This window comes from Nannobrachium achirus, assembly GCF_963921795.1.
Source record: "Nannobrachium achirus genome assembly, chromosome: 13".
NCBI lineage: Eukaryota > Metazoa > Chordata > Actinopteri > Myctophiformes > Myctophidae > Nannobrachium > Nannobrachium achirus.
In genome coordinates this window covers 14239035-14262277 of record NC_137833.1, presented here as the reverse complement: position 1 = coordinate 14262277, position 23243 = coordinate 14239035, and the positions used below count along the sequence as shown (strand labels likewise).

The following is a 23243-nucleotide window of genomic DNA, read 5'->3' as shown; positions in this document are numbered from 1 at the left end:
TCTTTTAATCAGAGCGCAAGACGAGCACAGCTATAGAGGGCTGTACATACATCTCTCAGTCTCCGTCCTCTCCGACCATAGTTTTTGTCGGAAAGTTTCGACTTTCTGACGTGCGTGCAGCTTTCCGAACTCAAATTAGGAGTAATCCTTTTCAGAAGTTGCAAGAGATGTCATTTTGTAGTTGAACTGGACCTTTCCGACGCAAATTTCGGTGGTCTGTGACAGTATGGACTCCCCTTGAGAGTGTAGCTGCAGCAGCGCGCAGCGCACACAAATAATTAATTAATAATAAGGTGACGGGCTTCGGGCCGGGCTCGGGCTTTAAATAGCAGCACCAAACGGGCCACGGGCCGGGCCTGGACTGAAGTCCACGGGCCAGGGCCGGGCCCGAGCCCACATTTTAGGCCTGTGCAGGGGCCTACGATCTACAGTCTAGATTGTCTATTTTGGGCTAAAGTTCCCAGAATATGGACACTAGGGTTCAAGTGGTTAATATAAAAAAAGAAGAAAAAAGTTTCTATCACTCAAAGATTTGGAGGACCCCCTTTAGTAACTCTGGTGACCCCCTAAGGGTCCCGGACCCCCTGTTGAAGACCCTTGGCCTAAATGTCTGACTGTACCTCATGTACCAGTTTACATTTCTGTCTAACAAAGTATTCAATCAAAATCAACCAATGGTCTACTCTCTCCACGCAGTGGGGTACCTTGTATTTCTCATTGTGGGCGTGCGTCGTCACGTGCTCCTCCGCACAGATGGCGTCGCCATAAAACTCTTTGCACAGCACACAGAAGAACCCTCTGACGGGGAGCAAGAACTCTGATCCTGGAAGCAAAAACAGAGAGAAAGCAAAAGCAGAGTTAACCTGAAAGACATCACCACACGGCTGCACTTCATTCATGTTTACCTGGATGCCGGCCGGCCTGATCTCACAACCTGTCATGAGACGACAACGGTTAGTCAAACTCAGTCAACAACAACATTTCATCTAAGGACAATATTCTCTTTTTCTTTAAAACGGAATATGCTGCATAATAGAAGCTCAATGCATAATATTATCCACATGAACTTAATGAGAACAGTGAAAAGCGTTATTTTTTTCTTTCTCTCTTTTTTTTTTTTTTGATGCAGGGACAGTGGAGCTCATCGGAACGTGAGTCAGTTCCGCACAGCAGACGAAGTGTTTCAGAACTTCAGAGTCAAGGTTTTCTTAAAGACACACAACAACAGCAGATGCAGCAGAGACAGCCGAAACCTGAAGGGAGGGGATTACTAAAACATTTAACAGCTCAATCATTAAATAAAGGAAAAAAAACATTTAAACAAAGCTTCAGGATTGGTGAAATCCCCTGGTGACGGTGAAGTACCTTTAGCCGGTTTGGTCATCTTCTCATCAGCAGAGTAAGTCTTGCTGCTTGTTTTGGACGGGTTGGAGGCCCAAGGTCTGTTGTACGGGTCCAGCGTCTGAGGAAAAGGGGGCCAGAATTAGAGTAAGTTAAGCACAGACAATTAAATGTTGGATCATGAAAATGGGTGCAAAGCTGCCGTTTATGACCAGTCAAAGTTCACACCATATTTTCTTATTACTGTAGAGTTTCTATTGCATTATTCGTAATGCTGTAAAGTTCATAGCATATATTCTCGATACTGTTATGTTTCATCTTGAATGTTCGGAACACTAACCACCGTGAATACTATTAAGCAAAGTGGACGACACCCAAATCCTATTTCAATGAACAAAAACAAGTCAATGTTGGTAATATTGCTAATAAAATATCACAGTAAAATTGCCAATATAAGAGTTATATTGGTAATGTCTCAAATTAGCAGTATTACTAACAAAGGAAGAGACTAATGTATGAAATATGGTCCTATGATACGCCATGCTCGTGCAACTTGAGAACGTAAAACCATTGACATAAATAGTATGCGTTCATAGCTCTTACGATTGTAAAACAAGTGACAAAATACTGCATTTCAGAAACACATTCACAGCCCTTGGTAATGCAACACAAGTGACATAAAACATTTCAAGTGTTCATAGAACCGTGATTATTATAGAAATTACAGACACAAACCTTCCGGTGCGATTTGCAGTGCAAGTGAGTGAAAAAATCAAACATGGACCCCGAGGTGAGGTTACAGTTTTGGCACCAGTGGTTTCCCGCGTCATAATATTCAAACAGCTCGGCGGGGGGAGTCGGGGGCGGCGCCTGGGCAGTGACGGACAGCTCTGCTTTTTCCGGAGACTGGTTTTTCAACGAAGCGGCGCTCTGCTAAGAAACACAAGTTAATGAGGTTATTTTCTTTTTTTTACAGGAACACAAGCACACACACACACAAACAGTCACACACACACACTCACACACACACAAGTGCAGAAACAATCTGACAATCTGAAGAATGATTTTGTTTAAAACTCATCCCCTGAAAAGATAAAATATCTTACCTTCCACAGAGTTGATCTGGGTCCCAGACAGGATGACGTTACTCAACCGATATTTACGAAAATTTAGGAGCACACAATCTGTGTCATAACGGCATAATGACTGTGTCCAGCGCTGAGGACCAATACAAAACAATCCACACAACCGCCTTGTCATCACATTAACACTAAAATTATCGTAAATAATCGTCTCAAACTCTCAATCGGTCCCTGCAAATACATAAAAAGTCTACACTCTTAACTCATACAGTGCCATCCGGCCACAAGGGGTGCTAGAGTGCCAGAAATTTCTCCATAGACCTTCTTTATAGCTTTCGTCGACCCTCTCCCAACTGGCTTGTGTTTTCACTCCAGTCAATGCTATGGGTGTCGAGAGGAGGAAGCTAGCTGACACGTAGCCAAAATGCTAACCCATTTAGAAGCCCGATCTAAAGCTATTTCAGCCGCAAAAAACTTTCTCTTTGGGTCTGGGGACACAATCCGGAGAAAATCCTGTCTAAAGATGTGATTTATTATTGGAGTGGGCGGCGCGAATACGGCCCGTGGATGGCCGAGTCTAAGTCCCGGCCAAGGATGGACGTCTAGACCGGGGCTTTGTTGAGGCCTCCGATAAAATAATTCATTTTATTAAATATCCCGGACATGTTCGGGATAGGCACCCTGGAATACGTTGCGCCGCCTACAATGAACATTCGGTGAACATTGGGGGGGGGGGTCTAAACTTTATTTTAAACCATTTTCAATGGAATAAATCGTCGGAGCATCTAGCGTCTCTCGTTGGTGAGCGCTGGGCGAGCCGGGACCACCCACGTTGCTCCAAGCAGCTCGGGGTAAGTAAAATAGCAAATAAAAAATTGTTTTTGATCCCGAATATCCCGAACATGTTCGGGATAGGCACTTAAAGGGTTAAGATAAGACCTCAATGTGGGAACCTTGTATGTCCAAACTGTTAAAAAACAAAAACAATGGATCCAATGGATCAAGTGTAATTATAATTTAGTCACAACAAGATCGACAGACACTCTTAAACATGTTCAAGCTGTTCTCCCCATTTTGATCATATAGGTGAACACTTAAAAAACGTATAGATCAAAAGTAGTAAGCTCACAACTCGTTGCATGGTGACCTTTAAGATCAGCTATTTCTGCACGACACCGTCATGCGACAAAGAATAACACACGCCTAAATGAAGCACACACTGATGGATAAAAACAAACAAAACAAACGCACGAAATATGGAACAACAAGGTTTCCCAACAGCGATGATCGGTACTATTATGTGAACAATAACTTATTGAGACTGGTCCTGTTATTGTCCATGAATGGATCAAAGCCCTCCACGGGCACACCGCTGCAATCGAAATGTCAAGAACATTTTCCAAATAACATCCAGTTCATAATAACAATAATAATAATAATTGTGATGTAAATGAATGGATTAAACCAAATCACATCGTCATGCGTCTTCTGCATAACCGGTTTGGTTCCAGGCCCCAAATGATGTGTAATAATTCACCCGACTGGGATGTTTTTTTTTTTACCAGGCTAATGAACATGATCCTTCTATTCACACCAAAACACCATAACGTTCATCATCAATGTGTGGTCGCTCAAATAATTATAATTATTGTTATCATTAGTTCTAGTTATGATGCTTGATGTGAATGGCCCTCCATAATGTAGGTCAGTGGTTCTCAACCTGCGGGGCAGTCCCCCACTTCAAATATTATTTTGGGCGGTCCCCACTTCAAATATGATTTATTTTGGGGGGTCCCCACTTCAAATATGATTTATTTTGGGCGGGGCCACACTGCCTGAAAAGGTCGAGAAGCACTGCTGTCGGTCATGATACAGCAAGAGAAGTATCATTCACCATTTATTCAGCGTTCATCACATTATGGCCTGAAACTGTTTAACACTGAATCGCTGTAACAGCACTATAATTTAGGGTGCGTTGGGATATGCGCACCTTTAGTTCACAGGGCAGAGTGCACCGAGTGTGGCTTATTTACGAACGACCAGTTAAAACACTCACTCAACACTGGCAAACCCCTACTCCTGAGTAGGGTCGGTCAGTGCGGCACACTCAGCACACCCGGGGCGCAGCACATTCGATACTCGAACGACAACGCAAGGAGTGCACCGAATAAAGGAACGACAAAAGGGCACACCAAGTGCGCTCAGTGCCTATATCCGAACGCACCCTTAATTATTTGATTTCAAAAACAAAAGACATGTGATATATTCATTTATATCATTGCGAGTTAAAGGTTTTTGTGTGAAGTATATCTAAAGAATACTGTAACACAAACACCAAAGATAAAAACAGACTAAAACAAAAGGTCTTAGTCACTAACTTATGATTCTATAGCTCAGTCTGATGTAAGTCTTTAAATAGAGAATCATCACAACGTCTGTTGGGTGGAAACCTCGTCTTGTCTAAAAACTGTTACTTTTCAGGATTCCAATGAAAAATTAAACAAAAGTAGCAGATCGACAGCTCGCAGATCTACTGCTTTTGAGTGACGCTGTAGTAAAAATATGGAGAGAAGAGGTTTCTGCCCAACAACAACGGATGATTATGAATTCCCTCCTAGTCCGACAGCACAGCAGGTATGGTGGCGGTATGGTTCCATCTGGCTGCGCTGGGGTTCCGTGGTGCTTTCTTCAGACTAACTCAGGTCTGTGGTAGCTTTGTGAAACGTTTTCCCCCACTGTCGATTGGTTCTTAAAAGCTGCAATCCATTTATTGTTTTAACGCGTGAATAAAAGATTACTACAAGCAATCTGTTAAGTTAATACAATATATAACCAACACAATGTACAGTAGCCTGCGCTCAAACTTGGAAGTCCATTACAGCTCAACAGTAGAAATGTGTTCGCTGGCGCTGTGGAGCCGGGTTCGAATCCCAGGTACAACGTGAGAGTTATGGATTGCAGCTTTTTTTAATAACATTTCTTTTATCTCCATATCCATCTACCTAGCTACATACTCACCTATATAACGGTCTAAATACGGCTCAGTGACTGGCATAATTATGTCTGTAGCCACCCTGAGCTGCTCTTATACTCTATTAGATTAACTCTGTTAAAGGTGTTCCCTCTAGAAACCTCTCTATCAATAAAGAATGTTCATTATGTCATAATGTTAGTAAATGTCACTGTGTTCTCTGTAACATAAGACAGTTATGTGTTCTCTAGTCTATAATCTTGTTAAGACTGTTCTCTATAATGTAGTGTGTTCTCTATATTATAGCTATTTCCACTGTATACATTTTTTTAACGTTCAAATTATTAAATAACAGTGATTTCTTTATAAGTTATGATGTCATCTGCCCTGTGCCATAAACTGTTTTTAAAAACATAATTATATAGTTAATTATTAGCATTACAACTAGCTGTTTACTAACTGGTGTATTTACTGCCACGTGTCTGTGAGTGGCACTATGCCTAGATATAAAAACCTAGATACCTCATTCGCCGCTACAGTTCATTGGAGCAACCTGTAAAAAAGGTAAGGCGGAAGTGCGGAAGGCACGCTGCCACTCAAAGTGACTACTGGCCAATCACAGCGCGTCTTTTCCGGGACTTTAAATTCAATTCAAAAGGAACTTTATTGGCATGAGGAAACAAATGTTTACATTGCCAAATGAGTGCCTCTAATTGGCCTATACCGAACGGCCCCTTCTGTGACGCACGCGGAAGCGTGCTTCAGAATTCCGGAAGCTTGCCTTAAAAATTGCCTTCCCTTTTTTACAGACGCCCCAGAGCTGGAGGAGGTAGGGATGGGACGATCAGAAACTTTCATGTCACGATTATTGAGACCAAAGAAATTGTGATTTACGATATTACTCGCGATAATGAAAATATCCCCAAGATCCATTATACTGGGGCGGAACATTTGCCAAAAAATAGCAGATCTACAAGCTCACAATGTGTTTTGTAGATCGGCTATTTCAGACTGCATCAAGTCATTTCCAGGTCCCTTTTACCAATTATAGAGGGTTTAAAATGATATGCAGCTCAGCAAATGCAGCTCAGCAAATAAAAAGGTGAATTGATCCCAGTGCATGACGGACGATAATTTCACGACAAATTCTAATCTCCACAATACGATTATTGTGAGAGTTTTTTTAAGCACGATAAACAATAATGGCGATTATCGTCCCATCCCTAGGAGGAGGCGTCTACCTTTTCATGTCTACGGCCGGCGCCATCTATGGTGTTTGTGCGTTTACTACCTTGGCCGGGGCGTCGGAGGGGGAGTCGTCGCGGGCACGTTGCTCAGGACTGCCGCCTCGGTCGCGTTTCTTCTTGGGCGGCGGTGGCGGCGAGTCGTCGTCTTCCGGCTCCTTGGCGGCGGGAGGCCGGGCGGAGCGGCGCGGCCGGTCGGACGGCGTCAGGCCCAGGATCAACGCCACCTTGTCGATCTCCGAGCGCTTCTTCTCCGCCGCCTCGTGCTCCTTCCTCAGCTCAGAGATCTGAGTCATCACCTCCTCCTGCAAGACGGCAGGGGCGTCAATATTGGACGAATGCGTCCGTGGACAATTTTAGATTTTCTTTTTTACACACCATTATAAATGCTCTTATTTTGATCACAAGACCCCATTACTGAATGTCAAGTCTAACAAAGGTTCCTTGTGAAACGGCATGAAACTTTGTATCATAAACAATTAGCACAATATTTAAAATTGCAGATTGATAAAGTCAGCCATACCAGCCATGACAAAAAAAGGAGTAATTTAGTATTTTAAAACAAAAATTATAAAATAACGAAAGTTAAGTAAATGTAGTGGATGTAGCCTTGTAGTCAACATTCATGTTGACTACAAGGCTCTTCATCCATATTACTGTTATTTTAACTTCTACATTTATTTTGGAAAAGATACTTAATTTAATGTAGAGAATGCTTTTTTGTTTTGTTTTTGTTACATGATTCTACTGAACCTCTAGGATTAATTGTGAGGTTTTAACTCAGGGTTAAAAGTAAAACATGCCTACCTGCAGACGGCTGATCTCTGATAACAGAGGGTCTTTATGACCATCCTTCTCTCTGCGCTTCTTTCTGAGCAGCTCACCTACCACACATACACACACACACACACACAGTCACACACAGCCAAAGTGCAAAAAATGTGACCAGTAATAGTAACCTGGACATAGTCTCGCCAGCCAGATTGTTGCCGCCTACGACTTCCAAATGCTTCTGTCATACAGTCTGGAGCAAAGAAAACTCTGAATATGATCAGAGGATAATTGCTTCCGTTTCGTCTTTCCAGTCGCACAAATTTGTCCTAATATAAATCAAAATAATCAGATGACAGCTTCTAGTCATGGCTTTGAGGAGGTGTAGTTCCAGACTAACCTGAAGGTTATTTGCATTCATAGTTACAACTGTAGGTCCTTTTGGTTGCATTGTCACCGATTCTTATGAGTGTAGAAATACATTTTATACGTTCATTTCTAGAGTTCGGACTGTTTGAAACGGAACAATGCAGCAGTGTTTCTGTCAAATGTAATGACGTTCAGAGATGGTATCTCTAGTCTACATCATCGTACAGCTGTGGAGAAGACAGAGAGAGGGCTGGAGATGCCCCCGGGCAAGGCATGGGTTGCTGGTTCACCTTGTTGTTTCCGGAGTCTCTCCAGCTCCTTCATCAGATACTCTTTCTTTTTCATACGAATGTCTCTCTCCGTCCGCAGCTTCTCCCTCTCCTCTAGAACCTACACACATAAAACAATAAGAGAATAACCATAAGAGTTATCATACCGCCGTTAATTAATGCCCTACTTGATCATACAACAGCATCACACAAAAGCATCAAAAGTAGCAGATTCACAAGCTCGAAATGCAGCGCAATGCTTAATTTTTATATGCTGCTTTTTTGCCATTTTTGAATTTGAATCCTGAAAAGTAATAGTTTTGGACATATGAGGTTTCCACCCGACAGAGACGATATTATATCATATCATAACATCACGTTAATCACTAATGCTAATAATGTTTTAATTTGCAAAAATGATAAGACATATCACGTTGTGTTCGTGTCGAGCATTATGGTGTGTTTTGTCCAAACCTTTTGTTTTTGACTCTGGTTGTTCTGCTCATCAGAGACGCTGGAATCTCGACTTGTTCTGCTCTCCCTCTTGTCCTGAACAGAACTCTGCAAACCTGATGGAAACATTACACGTTTTAATACCGATGGGATAAGGGTTCGACACTTAACCTCCCCCCGGTTTACTGGTCTAAGGCTACTTAGTCTTCCCCCGATTTGCAAGTGCTCCCGTCATACAGTCTGGGGCAACGGAAGTCTTATGATGAGTATGGGATAAAGCGGATGTGACGCACCCGCTCCCTTGGCGCAGTAGCGATAACAAGTCTTACTGAAAGCGTTATGTCTTCTTTCAATTTTTTGGGGAGTTATTTCGTCTTTCTCTGGTGTTGTTGGGAGTTACTTCCATAATGTTTGCAAATGTTTTCTGAAACCATACACGCATAACAAGAATATGCCGCTCGAATGACTGTCTGTAATAGTGTGCTTCTGTTATGTTTCCAATGGGACTACAGTTCCGTGCAGCAGACTACTTCCGATACTTGCCGTTCGGGAGGTATAGTTCCAGACTATATATCATTCGGAAATATGCGTATTTGGTTGTACACACGGAGACGCGAAGGCTGCGTCTTCAGATGTATTCACTCTGGGAGACGGTTTCAAAGATTTGAGTATTCGGAAACCCAAAACGCCGGCTCCGTGTGACGGAAAGGTCTAAAAAAGTAAAACCCTTTGCGTATATTCGTACAGTATGGACAGCACTTTAGGGTCAGTCTAGACTGGTTTTACTGCTCTTACCCGGGTCAGCCTTGACTGGTTTCATGTAGGCCTGCTTGTAGGGGTCCGGGGGACTTCCGTAGTCGTCGTGGGTGCTCTGCTGGGGGGGCGGGACCATGCCAGGGGGAGGGTACATGGGCGGCCACTGCTGGGGCATGTAGGGCATGTAGTAGCCCGGCGGGGGGTAGTTGGGAGGCACCATGCCGGGGGGAGGGGTCTGGCCGTAAGGGGACATGGCGGCGGGGTGGTGGGGGATGGGCTGGGGGTGCTGGGCCGCGGGAGGAGGAGGAGCAGCGGCAGGCTTCACCTCCTTGACGCTGCGGGGCACCGAGGAGGTGGAGGAGGGAGGAGAGTGGTTGTGGCGCGTCTTGCTGCGGTCCTCGTCGCTGCTCCAGCTCCGCCCCCTGCTGCTGCTCCGGCTGCTGTCTGAGCTGCGACTGTCACTGAAACAAATTAATATTTGAAACATTAGGAATACATATTATAGTGAATACGATATTACCGTCAAAATAACAATAACCAACTAATAAAAAAATAGATTGTGATATTCGATTGGTCCTAGCACACACTCTAAGCAGATTAATAGCCGATCTACAAGCTCGTAGATTTTACAAATACTCATGGAAATAGTACACCACTCTTTTTTTTTAAGAATTCATTACATGAATTACTTTTTTTGTAATGGATTTTTGCCTTTATTGATATTACAGTATTGGAAGAGAGGGGAATGACACACAGCAAAGAGACACAGTCTTATGATGTTTACTCAACTAAAACTAGACTAAAAGTAAAACAGAAGACTAAAATATGACTAAAACTAAATATTCAAAAGACTGACTAAAACTAAATCAAAGCATGCTGTCAAAATGAACTCTGGTACCATGACAGAACAAAACTAACAAACCTCCTCCTCCGTCTCTTGCGGTGCCTCCCTCCACGCTCGCTGCCGTCAGAGCTCCTCCCTGACGAGTCCCGCCGCTCGCTCCTCCTGTCGGGGCGGCGGGTGGGGGTCTTGGGCGGGGGCTTGTTGCCCTGGAGACGCTCCTTGGTCCTGGGAGGGGGTAGGGGCGCACATTTTACCATTAAACCAGTAAGACTCCCTAATCGGGAGATAAGCGACCATCAGGTCACATATACAAACTTTAGAAGGCAGCTGGTACAATGTCTGTCTACAGTCCGTAACATGAGAGTAAATATCGCTGAGGATATTGATATTGTCCAAAACCTTTACTTTTCAGGGAAAGAGACGAATATTTTCAGAGAAGCATTTTCAAAATGCGTCTCGCGACGCATTGTGAACTTGTAGAGCTGCTATTTTCACTATTGCTTCCCGACGCTCTTGTATGATGAAGTGAGGCCTTAACCCTTAAGTTCTGTTCAGATTCACTACACCTTCGTTCTGTTCGGGTCATTTTGACCCGGGGGATATTTGGTTTTAAAAAAACAACACTAATATAAATTTTAACTTAACAAATCATCATGATACATTGACTTTGACTCAATACCAAACAATTCATATGATATATATGGTAAATGTTTGCATTTCTGCTTTGCTATATCACATTAAACACTGAAAGAGCTAGGCGTTTTTACTGATTTAGCTGAAATTCATGTAAAAAAAACTACTTTATTTAATACTGGGCAATACAATATTGCTCATGCTTATAGGAAACAATGAAAAAAATCAGACAATGTTTTTATGAACTTTTTTTTTTTTTCCAACATGCCCATTAATTGAATACTTGTGGTTCAAGAACAGGACATCATTCTTACATATAGAGCTGAACACACATGTGAACACACATGAACGTCACATATGAATATACACTTGAACGTATACACTAGGACAGAGGTTTTCAAACACCTTGGTCTCAGGGCACCCCTGTAAACAACATTTTCATCCACAGCACCCCTGAATTACAGTGTTACTTTACAGCACCTTATGTTGAATAATGTAAAATTTCCCCTAAGATACAGTACAGTCACAAGGAAAACTTCAGATAAGTGAGGGGTGAGGGTGAGGGTTGAGGGGTGAGGAGGAGAGGGGGTGAAGGGTGTGTGTGTGTGTGTGTGGGGGGGGGGGGGGGGGAGGAGATGAATTTTTGTCTGTGTTAGTATACATGCTTTCTTTTATTTCTGTGCATCTGGGGTGGCGGGGGGGGGAGTGGGGTTGGGTTGGGGGGTTTGGAGGGGAGGAGGAGGTAAGGGTGAGGTGAGGGGGGTTGGAGGGGGGAGGGGTGGAAGGGGTTAGGGGGTGATTGTGTATCTGTGTTTGTACATGATTCCTTGTATTTCTGTGCATCAGGGGAGGGGGGGGGGGGTTAGGTGTGAGGGGGGGAAGTGAGGGTGGGGGGGGGGGGGGTTCGGAATGGGGCTTTGGAAGGGGGGGGTTAGAAGTGGGGGTGACTGTGTGTCTGTGTTTTGGCATAATACTGTGTATTTCTGTGCATCTGTGCTTCCCGGGTCAAAATGACCCGAACAGCACTTACGGTTCAAAAAATATGAGGGGGGTGTAGCATGGGTGTAGTGCAAAAATATTTTTTTTACATGTTCATCTCAGAAGAATCTTTAAGGCCAGTGAGTTTCAGGTGGAAAAAATGTAAACTTCTACATTTTTTTTCCAAATGAAAATGTAAAACGGGTCAAAATGACCCGAACAGAACTTAAGGGTTAAATGACTGAATTTGAAAATGAATTAATTTGGTTCATGCCTGATAGCAACGATAAACTAAAATTATTTTTTTATAATTTCCTTCGGTACGGTATTTTAATGACGTCAAGTGTGCACACACAACACACCACTGGACATACAGCTAGCCAAAATAAACATTATATTGTGGATTGCACATTATATTCTTTAATCAAAAATGTTTTGTGCCATTTGAGATGCAGGCATGGTAGTTTTTACATGACAAATAGGAAGTCAAATAAGAAGATGTAGGAAAACAATTCTTATAAATCATGATTATATATTTACAAGAAGGACATTGGAATGTTCCAATTGTCATTATGAACTAGCTAACGCCCAAGAGGGCGATAGCAAGAGGGCAAAAGAGACCCGTACTTCCCGTTTCTGCGTGACATAGGTGGATACCTTTTTAGGAAGCGGAAGCATGTTTGGAGTCTATTCATTTACAAAGAGAGAGAGCTAACGTGAACAGCTTCTGAGCTATTATTTTGCTCCATGGTCACTGAACTAAATATTGGACCTGATCTTCACCAGTCACATAATATTACCAAAATTGTCATACTAAAGTGGCTTTTTTCAGCTACACAAAAAAGGAGAAAATCAACTTTATTATCGCCCTTTAGCTGTCCCAGTAACACACTCGTGCGGGACTCTAGCACAAGTAAACACACTCTTGCCGGATCTATAGCACCAGTAAATAGGACGTTCGCAAGATTTGCCATCAGAGCCGGTGCCCACTTAGGAGGCTATTTGTAGGCTTTGTGTACAATGCCGCACTCTAGTGGATCCAATGAGGTTGCGCTATCTTCATTATTAAAAGTCTTTGCTAACGCCCTCCAACCTACCTGGCGGCCATCTTGCTGATGTCGGCCACGCCCAGGTCCAGGCCGATGGTCTTCAGGAGGTCCTGGAGCTTCTCGTACTCCTCCACCGCCTGGCGGTCGCTCTCCTCCAGGGGCTCCACGGCGGGGGGGTAGGACGAGGCCGGGGGGTTGTTGGACACCTTGAAGGAGAATTCCAGACCAGTTTAATTACCTCAACTCATTTACTGCCGTCTGACAGGTTTCACAAGTTATTAGTGTGGTTGCCCCTGAAGGTCTACCCCTACCACAGTTTTGGTGCCACGCACTTGGGCCATATGTCAAATCGACCAGCTTCATCGGGACACGCAGAGGTGATGTTATGATATCAGAGAATGAGTGGTTGAGTTTCACCGCAGCTCCGACTGTGAGCGGTGGGGTACAACGCTAAATCGCATAATTGTATCGCTCCGGAGAAAGCAAAAGTAGATATTTGTCGTCCACAATGACATCACACTGTCCACAGTGTTTGTGTCCCAAATGAGCTGTAGGGGACTACGGTGGCTCAAAGGGGACTTTGGATGAGAAAATAATTTAAAACAATTAGCCAGTAGCTATGCCCCTCCCAAAAAGCTTTTGTCCAATGCTAGCTTAGAATAACTTCCTGCTTGCCAAGGTTTGCCTTGGCAACAGCCTTGGCAAGCTGCCGGTTGCTAAGCTAGCATTGGACAAAAGCTTTTAGGGGAGGGGCATAGCTACTGGCTAATTTAGGAAACGAAAAAGGACATTTACTCATCATGACAGTTTTAAGGCCAAACAACTGACATTGGTGTGACTGTCATGGCCTTAAAACTGTTTTGTTGCAAGGAGTTGCGACTAGTTGCACTGGTGCGGTCTGGCCTGATTGGGGAAAGAGTGCATTAAGAGGACATTGTACCTGAACTGTGATGTTTTGGTCTGGAGTCAGACTGGGTCTGCTGCTGCTCTGGTACGTTACCTCTGGACCACTGGACTGCACCTGAAGACAGTGTTCATTTAGTCATAATCTTCTGGATACATTTCCATTTAGTTTAACTGTTTTAGTTGTGTATTAGACATCTGAAAAGTTTTAGATTAGTCAACAAAATATCATGTGATTTCATTTGACTAAATCTAGTTTAGTCTGGTCCATTTGGCAGTATGCAATGTGTATATGTATACTGTCAGAGTATACAACTCTGACAGTATACACATTAAACCAAATGGACCCTTACAGGTCTATTTGGTTTCATTTATAAACTGTCAGAGTTAAGGGGAGATCTTGGCATTTTAAAGTTTGAGAACTACTGATTTAGACCAACATTTAAATGTATTCTGCAATGAATCTCTGTATTAACAATTCAACAGGATTTTTTTTTAAAGGCTCTCCCTCATTGTATCACGACATATACGATATCTCTGAAAAGGCATATTGTGGAGACACTGTATGTTCTCAACGATATTTATCACCATATCGCCCACCCCTAGTTTACATGTTGTTGTTGTTGTTGTTGTGGTGATTGTAGAGTGTACAGGTCTAACACTAACCTGTGTCATGTATACATGTTGTTGTTGTGGTGGTTGTGGAGCCAGGGTTCCCACACATTTTTACCAATTGATTTCGAAAACTTTTCCAAAACTTTTCCAGAATATTTAACCCAATTTCCAGGACTATATAACAATAATTCAGCTCAATAACAAGTCGCTTACTCCTATGCGCAATGCCCAAAGACAGGTATTGTATGCCAGTGGTTCTCAACCTTTTCAGGCTGTGACCCCCGAAATAATCATATTTTAACTGGGGACCCGGCACCCTGACGAGCACTAAGAGTTGAGGAATTTTGTATAACACGGTTCTATTGTGAAAATAGCAGATCTACACGCTCACGACGCCTCGCGTTGCGAGGCGTTGTGAGCATGTAGATCGGCTATTTTCACAATTTCTGCCTCTAATATTTGACAATTTGGCCCATGTTTAATTTGTCATTTCAGAGGTATTAACAAAATCAATAACCAAAGACAATGCATAGCTATTTTTTCCAGGACCTTCCAGGACCCTTGATAAATTCCAAAACTTTTCCAGTACTGGAAAAATTATTTTTCTAATTTCAAAATATTTCCAGGAATGTCATGACCATGGGAGCCCTGTAACACTAACCTGTGTCATGTATACATGCTGTTGTTGGGGTGGTTGAGGAGGGTACAGGTCTAACACTAACCTGTGTCATGTATACATGCTGTTGTTGGGGTGGTTGAGGAGGGTACAGGTCTAACACTAACCTGTGTCATGTATACATGCTGTTGTTGGGGTGGTTGAGGAGGGTACAGGTCTAACACTAACCTGTGTCATGTATACATGCTGTTGTTGTGGTGGTTAAGGAGGGTACAGGTCTAACACTAACCTGTGTCATGTATACATGTTGTTGCTGGGGTGGTTGAGGAGGGTACAGGTCTAACACTAACCTGTGTCATGTATACATGTTGTTGCTGGGGTGGTTGAGGAGGGTACAGGTCTAACACTAACCTGTGTGATGTATACATGTTGTTGTTGGGGTGGTTGAGGAGGGTACAGGTCTAACACTAACCTGTGTGATGTATACATGTTGTTGTTGGGGTGGTTGAGGAGGGTACAGGTCTAACACTAACCTGTGTCATGTATACATGCTGTTGTTGTGGTGGTTAAGGAGGGTACAGGTCTAACACTAACCTGTGTCATGTATACATGCTGTTGCTGGGGTGGTTGAGGAGGGTACAGGTCTAACACTAACCTGTGTCATGTATACATGTTGTTGTTGGGGTGGTTGAGGAGGGTACAGGTCTAACACTAACCTGTGTCATGTATACATGCTGTTGTTGTGGTGGTTAAGGAGGGTACAGGTCTAACACTAACCTGTGTCATGTATACATGTTGTTGCTGGGGTGGTTGAGGAGGGTACAGGTCTAACACTAACCTGTGTCATGTATACATGTTGTTGCTGGGGTGGTTGAGGAGGGTACAGGTCTAACACTAACCTGTGTGATGTATACATGTTGTTGTTGGGGTGGTTGAGGAGGGTACAGGTCTAACACTAACCTGTGTCATGTATACATGCTGTTGTTGGGGTGGTTGAGGAGGGTACAGGTCTAACACTAACCTGTGTCATGTATACATGCTGTTGTTGGGGTGGTTGAGGAGGGTACAGGTCTAACACTAACCTGTGTCATGTATACATGCTGTTGTTGTGGTGGTTGAGGAGGGTACAGGTCTAACACTAACCTGTGTCATGTATACATGCTGTTGTTGGGGTGGTTGAGAGGGGTACAGGTCTCCGTACAGAGAGTCCTCGGTGACGTCAGCGTACAGGTCAGAGTAGCCCGGGTGGTGGTGGGAGGAGGAGCTGCCGCCAGCAGGAGCTCTGGGCTCCTCGCTGCTGTCTCCGTACAGGAACTTCTCCTCGTCGTCGATGTCGTCCTTGGGCCTGTCACGGTTAGTAAGGAATCGCCTGATCGCAATAGTTCGGGTTAATCACAATTGTGTGCATCGTTATTAGTATTTTCATTAAATCTTTCCTTATATAATAATTAAGTGTACCATTAAAGGTTAGGTAGGTTAAGTGATGTATGACATTGATTTACGGTGAAACTATGTCATATTTTTATTTCATTATATTCATTTTTATTTCATTATATTCGGCTAACAATGCTAATAATTTTGGAGACAGAATGCGGCCTATGACAAAAACGAAAAGAAATATCCTCAAATTCAAGGCTTCATGAGGAGTGTAATTTATAGAAAGAGTGTACAAATGGGTCCATTTGAACACTATCAGTCTAGTGCCTTAATGCATATCAAACTGGTCATCCTTGACATTAACACATGTGAGAACCGCTGCACTAAAACGTCCCGTTGGTTTTTGACTCCCTCTCCGTACCTCTCGTCCTGCTTGGCTCCTCCCCCCAGCAGCTCCAGCAGGCCGGCCATCTCCGATTGGTCGAGGCCGGCGCGCTGGGCCATGTGGGGGTGCTCTCTGAGCTGGGCCAGCATGGAGGCCAGGGAGTCGGGCTCCATGCCCTTCACGGCCCCCAGGAGGCGCTCCGCCACGCGGGACATGCTGGACGTGTCCAGTCCTCTGGGAGAGTCCATGCTCTGGGACAGGAAACAGGAAGGAGAACGTCTTAACTTTTTTTTTTTTTCATAAATGAACGCGACCACGGTTTTCCACGGTGAACCTAAGCGCAGCGGTGGGGGCCGATGGGCAAGGAGGGTCTCGAGCTTATAAGAAACAACTAAAATAAGACCTTAAAACCTGGCAAAAACAGTTGCGTGCATTAGCGCAAGATGACGATAAAGGAAATCATTAAATGGAAAACTTTCAATTAACTTCTGAAAAGCCTACTAAGCCTTAAAACCTGGCGAAAACACTTGCGTGCATTAGCGCAAGATTAGATGAGGATAAAGGAAATCATTAAATGGAAAACATTAAATTAACTTCTGAAAATGCTTCTAATCTAAGCCTACACTAACCTACTATAACACTAGTAGAACCGCGATCTTGCCACACGTGACTAATTGTGGTTGTAAACAATAACACAGACAATATAAATCCTTATTAGTCTAGTAGTGGGAGGAAGAGGTTATCATCATGGCCCCAAATAACTTTTAAATATCTTGCAATAGGCACGAGTCTCTTACGAAATCGGCAAGAGTTCCTCTCAATACATAAAAGCTATGTCCATCCTCTCCATCATCGGCAATAACGCCCCCACCTTTGCACTCAGGTTCACTGGGAAAACCGCGGTCGTTAAATGAAAATCCTGGCCTACTAGATCGTAGTACAGCGTCACACAAAAGCATCAAAAGTAGCAGATCCACAAGCCTCGAAACGCTATGAGAAGCGATGCGTTTTGAGCTTGTAGATCTGCTGCTTTTGCCATTTTTTAATTTGAATCCTGAAAAGTAACAGTTTGGGACATATGAGTATACGATGTATCGAGGCTTAACATTTCAGCCTTTAAAAAAGGTCCATTAACATTAATGCTACTGTACTTAACTTACCGACTGCCACGTGACGAGTTTGGCGAGTTATAAAGGCTGTCCAATGCGCCAGTGCCGAGTTTGACGAGTTAATTGTTTTATTGCCCAGTTTGTTGTACTTCCGGTTTAGGCCAGAAGCAGGAAACAGATTGTCCATTCACTCCAATGTTAAGCCATGGAAGAAACCCCCCTTTTCTCTGATTCATTTCTCTGTCAGTCTGCACCCTATCATGTTGTGCTAATTCGCTATCTAGCGTTGTGCACGATGGACACAGTGCAAGCACATTAAAAGGTAAGAAATTAATAAAATTAGCGTGGCAGGCAACTGGAAAAGACGATTTTTGATTCTAGCAGTCAGGGGCCTTTTCCACCGGCAAAGAACAGGTTTGGGCTCTTTCTCCCGCCTATGGGATGGCAACTTTCTTGGAACCTTGGTGTGTTCTTGCGAACCGACCGCAAACCAACTTTTACGGTTCGGAACCAACTTGGTTCTCGGTGGAAAAGCTTACCTCTGGTTCATCCCATAGGCAGGACAAAGAACCTGAACCGGTTCTTTGCTAGTGGAAAATGCCCCTCAGTGAGTTAAAGACATGTAGCTAAAAATATGTATTTTATTGTATTTAAAGACATGCCATTACTTATTTCATGTTCTGTGTACGGAGAGTATGTACGTACATTCAATTGAACATTGTCTGTCTGTAGATATGACAAGTACTCAAATAAATATATTAAAATAGACCAGTTCTCCCAGTAGTAGGGTACGTACCCCCCTGATGGGTGTGGATTCCTCAGAGTCCAGCCTCCTCTTCAGGATGGACTTGGTGGGCTGGGTGAGGGTCTCCTCCAGGGCCTTCCTCCTCCTGGCCATGTCCAGCTCCTTGAACTCGCGTTTCTTTACCTTCTTATCGTCGTCGCCGCCGCCACTGCTCTGGCTGCTGCTGGTGCTGCTGGTGCTCACGCTGCGGCTGCGCTCGCGACTTGGCTGAAAAGAGTCGAGTGTTTCATCAATTTACAATGTAGGCATTTAGCAGACGCTCCTAGAATTATTTAATGCTTTATCTATTGAGAAATAGCAGACATACAAGCTCACAGGGCGTCACCGAGTGCCGTGCTGCGAGCTTGTAGATCTGCTATTTTTGAAAAATCGTGAAAATTGTGTGCAAATCTTTGAATATATGTATTTTTAGAGCAAACGTTTGTAACTCAAATTTTGCTTCTGGGGGTCCCTGACTCCCTGGAACGAAATATTTTGAGATGGGGGTCCATGGCCAAATACATATCATTTTGGGGATCCTTGACATGAAAAAGTTGTGGCACCAATAACATAGAAACATAGAATATACATAGAATAGGGGTCAATATATTCAAAGACTTGCACACATTAATCCATTTTTCAAAAATCTCTGTGTTCAGGACTAATCCAGAGCGACCTACAATAAGCAAGGACAGCACAAGCTAATACATCAAATGCATAGAACTAGTCATCTAGGATCGTAGGTAAACCAAGAACCTAATATGGAGAAGGCATTTGCAGAATCAGCCTCAGGCCTCATCAACAGATTAATCAAAACAGCAGTAAGTAGTACCTTGCGCACTGCGCTCCGGCCTCTGCTATGACCTCTGCTGCGACTCCTAGACCTGGACCTGGACCTGGATCTAGTCTTGGATCTGCTGCGCGGCCGACTCTTGCTCCGGCCCCGGCTGCTGGCTCGGGTCCGGCTCTTGCTACGGCCTCGGCTCTTGGCTCGGGTCCGGTCCGGGCTGGGGGTTCGAACCCGGCTGCGAGCGCGACTGTGAGCCCTGGAGCGGTCCGGGCTGGGGCTGCGGGTTCGGCTCCGGGGGCGACTCTTGCTCCGCCCGCGGCTCTTGGCCCTGCTTCGCTCCTGGCTGCGGCTCCTGCCCCTGCTCCGCCCCCTTTCCCTGTTCCTGCTTGGACTCCGCCTCCTGGTGCCACGGTCATGGCTGGACCTCGGTGGAGAATCTCTGTAAAGATAATAAATATGTACATGATGTTGTTAAAACTTATTTACTGCCAAGAAAAAAACTGCGATTTCGCGGTTGCCTGCCGCGATAAAATATACATTTCTTCCCTTTTTATGTGATTGCCGCTTTTTGCGCGTGCACGAGGCACGTGCACAATCGCTAAATCCACATGTACGATGCCATACAGAGACGGTCACTGAAAGACTCCCTGGCGCGACCAAAGATTAGCATGCTATAAGCAGACAAGCTAGCAAGAAATGCTGCAGGCCATGTGACAGGATCTGCAGGCTTTTCCGGTCCTGTTTTTAGCATTTGGAAACATTTTTGTTTTTGCGATTTTAATTAATAACTTGGGAAACTCAGGCCTGGCACTCAGAGCAGGGTCCTGCAACGGCGAGGACCCGCATTTCACGGGCTTAAACGGGCAGAAAATATACTTTTATAAGTTTGCGAGTACAGCACGGGGATGGGCGGTACGGGACTAGACAGGGGCCGGTGACATTTTGTTGTGAAAATCAGAGAACACTATTTCTGCCCAAACGTCACCTCACAGTAGCGCACACAGTAAACAGCAGCCTGCTGCTGGCAGGACACACACAACCACACCATGCATATAAACAAAGTAACACAGATGTTCTTCACTGCTGCATGAATTGCATTAGCCCATGTTCTCATCATAGCAAGGGTGGTTTAAAAGGCTATCTAAAAGAACTAAGAGTGGCAGCCGACCTGGCGTTTATGTAAATATATTGCGTCGCAAACACTGAATGCGACACACCCGTGGACGCGGTCAGGGAGGTAGAGCGAGGCAGACCAAACCTCCACATTTGATACACTAGCCAGCCTGAGCACTCCCGCAACGTTCTCCGCTTCTAGTCTCTCAAGAACAGACTCCATGCCAACGCAAACATTTGTCATCATTATTAGGGCTTTGATGCCAGTTCTAAACATGATGGGTGCAGCTGCATAAGTTGTTTTGCTTAAAGTAATGCTGCTTAGCGCAAAACAAAAAAAGAAAAGTGAAGAAAATCGATCGATGCTTCGATTTTTGGTCTCGATCCGTCGATTCGCAAATAATGCGTTGATTAACATCCCTAGCAGTCATATGAACTGAAATATCGAAGAACAGAGACATATGATGTCAATACAAAGTGGAGTATGTACTGGACAATGCTATGATGTTAATATGAACTGGAATATGTAATAGAGACGGATATGATGTCAGTATGAACTGGAATATGTACAGGACAGTGTTATGATGATAATATGAACTGTACTGAAGACTAAACATACTCTGAGAAGACGTGTATTAAGAGGTCTGGGAAGAGAGTGCGATTTGGCAACACTACCCCGGTATAAACGGACACATTTGTCAAAACTGTGTCACTCACATAACTCCGTATCGATACAGCAGCTGCAGCCTCTATCGATTCACCCATCGTCGGGAGTATGAATTAATCGAACCCACTCCTAGTGTATACGTAGCCCTAGTGTGTACGTGGCCTTGCGGTGCATTTTAGCAGCGGGCGATGGTCGTCTGTATTTTTCAGAAGTGCGTCATTTGTCTATGGGACCAGGCAACTACTGGCGATAGCAGGTGATGGGGCGAAAAGGGGGCAGAAGAGCGTCGTCCAAAAACATGAAAATATTTTATCTTTAGGCGGCGATAGCCAATCAAATTCAGATGTGGCACGACTAGAAGGACTGGTGTGTGTGTGTGTGTGTGTGTGTGTGTGTGTGTGTGTGTGTGTGTGTCTCCTACGGTTACCTGTTCTGTAGGTGGCGAGGGGGGGCGGGGCCAGACGGCCCTGTCAACTCATTGCCAACGGTGATGACAAGGTTATGATCTAGTGGCATCCCTCCTCCCCGCGGAGAGGGAGATCTCTGAAAAGAAAAAACAAAAACACACATGGAATAAAGCAGTGGTTCTCAACCTTTTCAGGCCGCGAACCCCAAAATAAACATATTTTAACTTGGGACCCCCCCCAACACCCTACGAGCACTAAGAGTTGAGGCATTACATTTTACATAGCACGGTTCTATTGTGAAAAAAGCAGATCTATAGTTTACCATCAGAACCGTCACAGCTTGACCGTATCCGACCGGACGGGTAACACCTGACACTGTGGTTCCCCTGACACATCACTATGATGTGTCAGGGGATATCACTATGATATCACAGGTGACATCATAGTGATGTCAGATACTCAGAGCAGGGATCTCCATATATGGGCATAAACAGGTGGCATCACAGTGATGTCAGATACTCAGAGTAGGGATCTCCATATATGGGCATAAACAGGTGACATCACAGTGTTGTCAGATACTCAGAGTAGGGATCTCCATATATGGGCATAAAAGGGATTCTGTTAGGGATCCCCATAAGGGCTGTGGGCATAAAAAGGATTGTATCCCAGATGATGCCCTGTTAAGAAAACCACACTAACAGAATCCATATATGGCCAAGACAGATGGCCAATTAAGACAGATGGCGTGACCTCGCTTTTCGTCTTAATGGTATAAATAATATGTTCAATCAATCAAACTTGTTTAATTAAACCGTTACAATAGTTATTCAGTCTAATAAGAGTAAATTCATGTTATTTGTTTCCATTATTATTTTGACAATTAAGAACATCACAATAACACAGACTGTGACAGACTGTCACAGATACCAGATGCATTGCTTGAGTGTTCCATCTAGCATTAAGTGCTCATTTGAGTATCTTCTAAACAACATAAACAGAATAAAACTACCTAAAAATCTATCTAAAAAAAACTAAATGTAAAATCAACCAGAATCATAACAATACATCAACTAATAGAACACCACAGCAGGCAGGCAACTATAGCTGTGTGATAACAGTAGTTATGTGATAGCAGTATTTAACGATATAAGCAGCCGTGTTGTTGTTTTTGTTGTTAGAGTCATACCTCTCTAACTTTGGGTCCAGAGGAGGGCCAGTAGTCGGGCGGCGGGCCGCGGTCTCCCCCGGCCCCGGGGGAAGGGTACCTACGGCGGGGTGGCGGGGAGCGGCGGCCCGGGGAGCGGCCTCCTCCTCCTCCTCCTCCGTAGTGGTGGTAGTGAGGAGGAGGCCTGGAGCGGCCGCCACCGCCGCGCTCGTCCCGATAGGAGGGAGCAGGGTTGTAGGGCCCGGGCCTCCCTCCACCTCCTCCTTCATACGGCCCGGGAGGACCGCGGCCTCCTCCTCCTTCATACGGAGGAGCCGAGTTATAGCCTCCTCTCGGCGGAGGCCGTCCACGGTACATCACGCTGTTCTGCTCTGTCTGCCTTCTGCTTCTTTTATCCTGTAGTGCAGCGACACGACGCAAAGCTACGTGTTTAAAATTTAAATTAAATTCGTTCACACCGCTGTCTTATCTGTGGAAATAATAAACAACAACAACACGCGCATAAACCCCATGGAGAGGCAGCGTTTCTTCTCTAAATGAAAGTAGGCTTCT

General features: G+C 44.3%; 1 protein-coding gene across 3 annotated transcripts in view; it reads right to left on the bottom strand.

Moving 5' to 3' along the window:
* Positions 1-23243, bottom strand: part of znf318 (zinc finger protein 318) — a 28920-nt gene extending 5677 nt beyond the window's left edge. The window contains exons 1-17 of one of the 3 annotated variants that reach the window (XM_080740425.1): positions 22713-23243; positions 21547-21662; positions 19382-19778; positions 18562-18777; positions 16693-16907; positions 16038-16263; positions 13701-13781; positions 12809-12966; positions 10179-10325; positions 9296-9717; positions 8522-8616; positions 8069-8168; positions 7446-7522; positions 6686-6943; positions 2077-2271; positions 1366-1462; positions 705-823 (exon numbers count right to left, since the gene is read on the bottom strand). In XM_080740425.1, the coding sequence (XP_080596551.1) occupies positions 705-823; positions 1366-1462; positions 2077-2271; positions 6686-6943; positions 7446-7522; positions 8069-8168; positions 8522-8616; positions 9296-9717; positions 10179-10325; positions 12809-12966; positions 13701-13781; positions 16038-16263; positions 16693-16907; positions 18562-18777; positions 19382-19778; positions 21547-21662; positions 22713-23048 (3255 nt within the window). In that variant the 5' untranslated portion in view covers positions 23049-23243. Of the gene's footprint in view, positions 1-704; positions 824-1365; positions 1463-2076; positions 2275-6685; positions 6944-7445; positions 7523-8068; positions 8169-8521; positions 8617-9295; positions 9718-10178; positions 10326-12808; positions 12967-13700; positions 13782-16037; positions 16264-16692; positions 16908-18561; positions 18778-19381; positions 19779-21546; positions 21663-22712 lie in introns of all 3 variants that reach the window. The other 2 variants (XM_080740426.1, XM_080740424.1) reach the window with 2 other exon arrangements.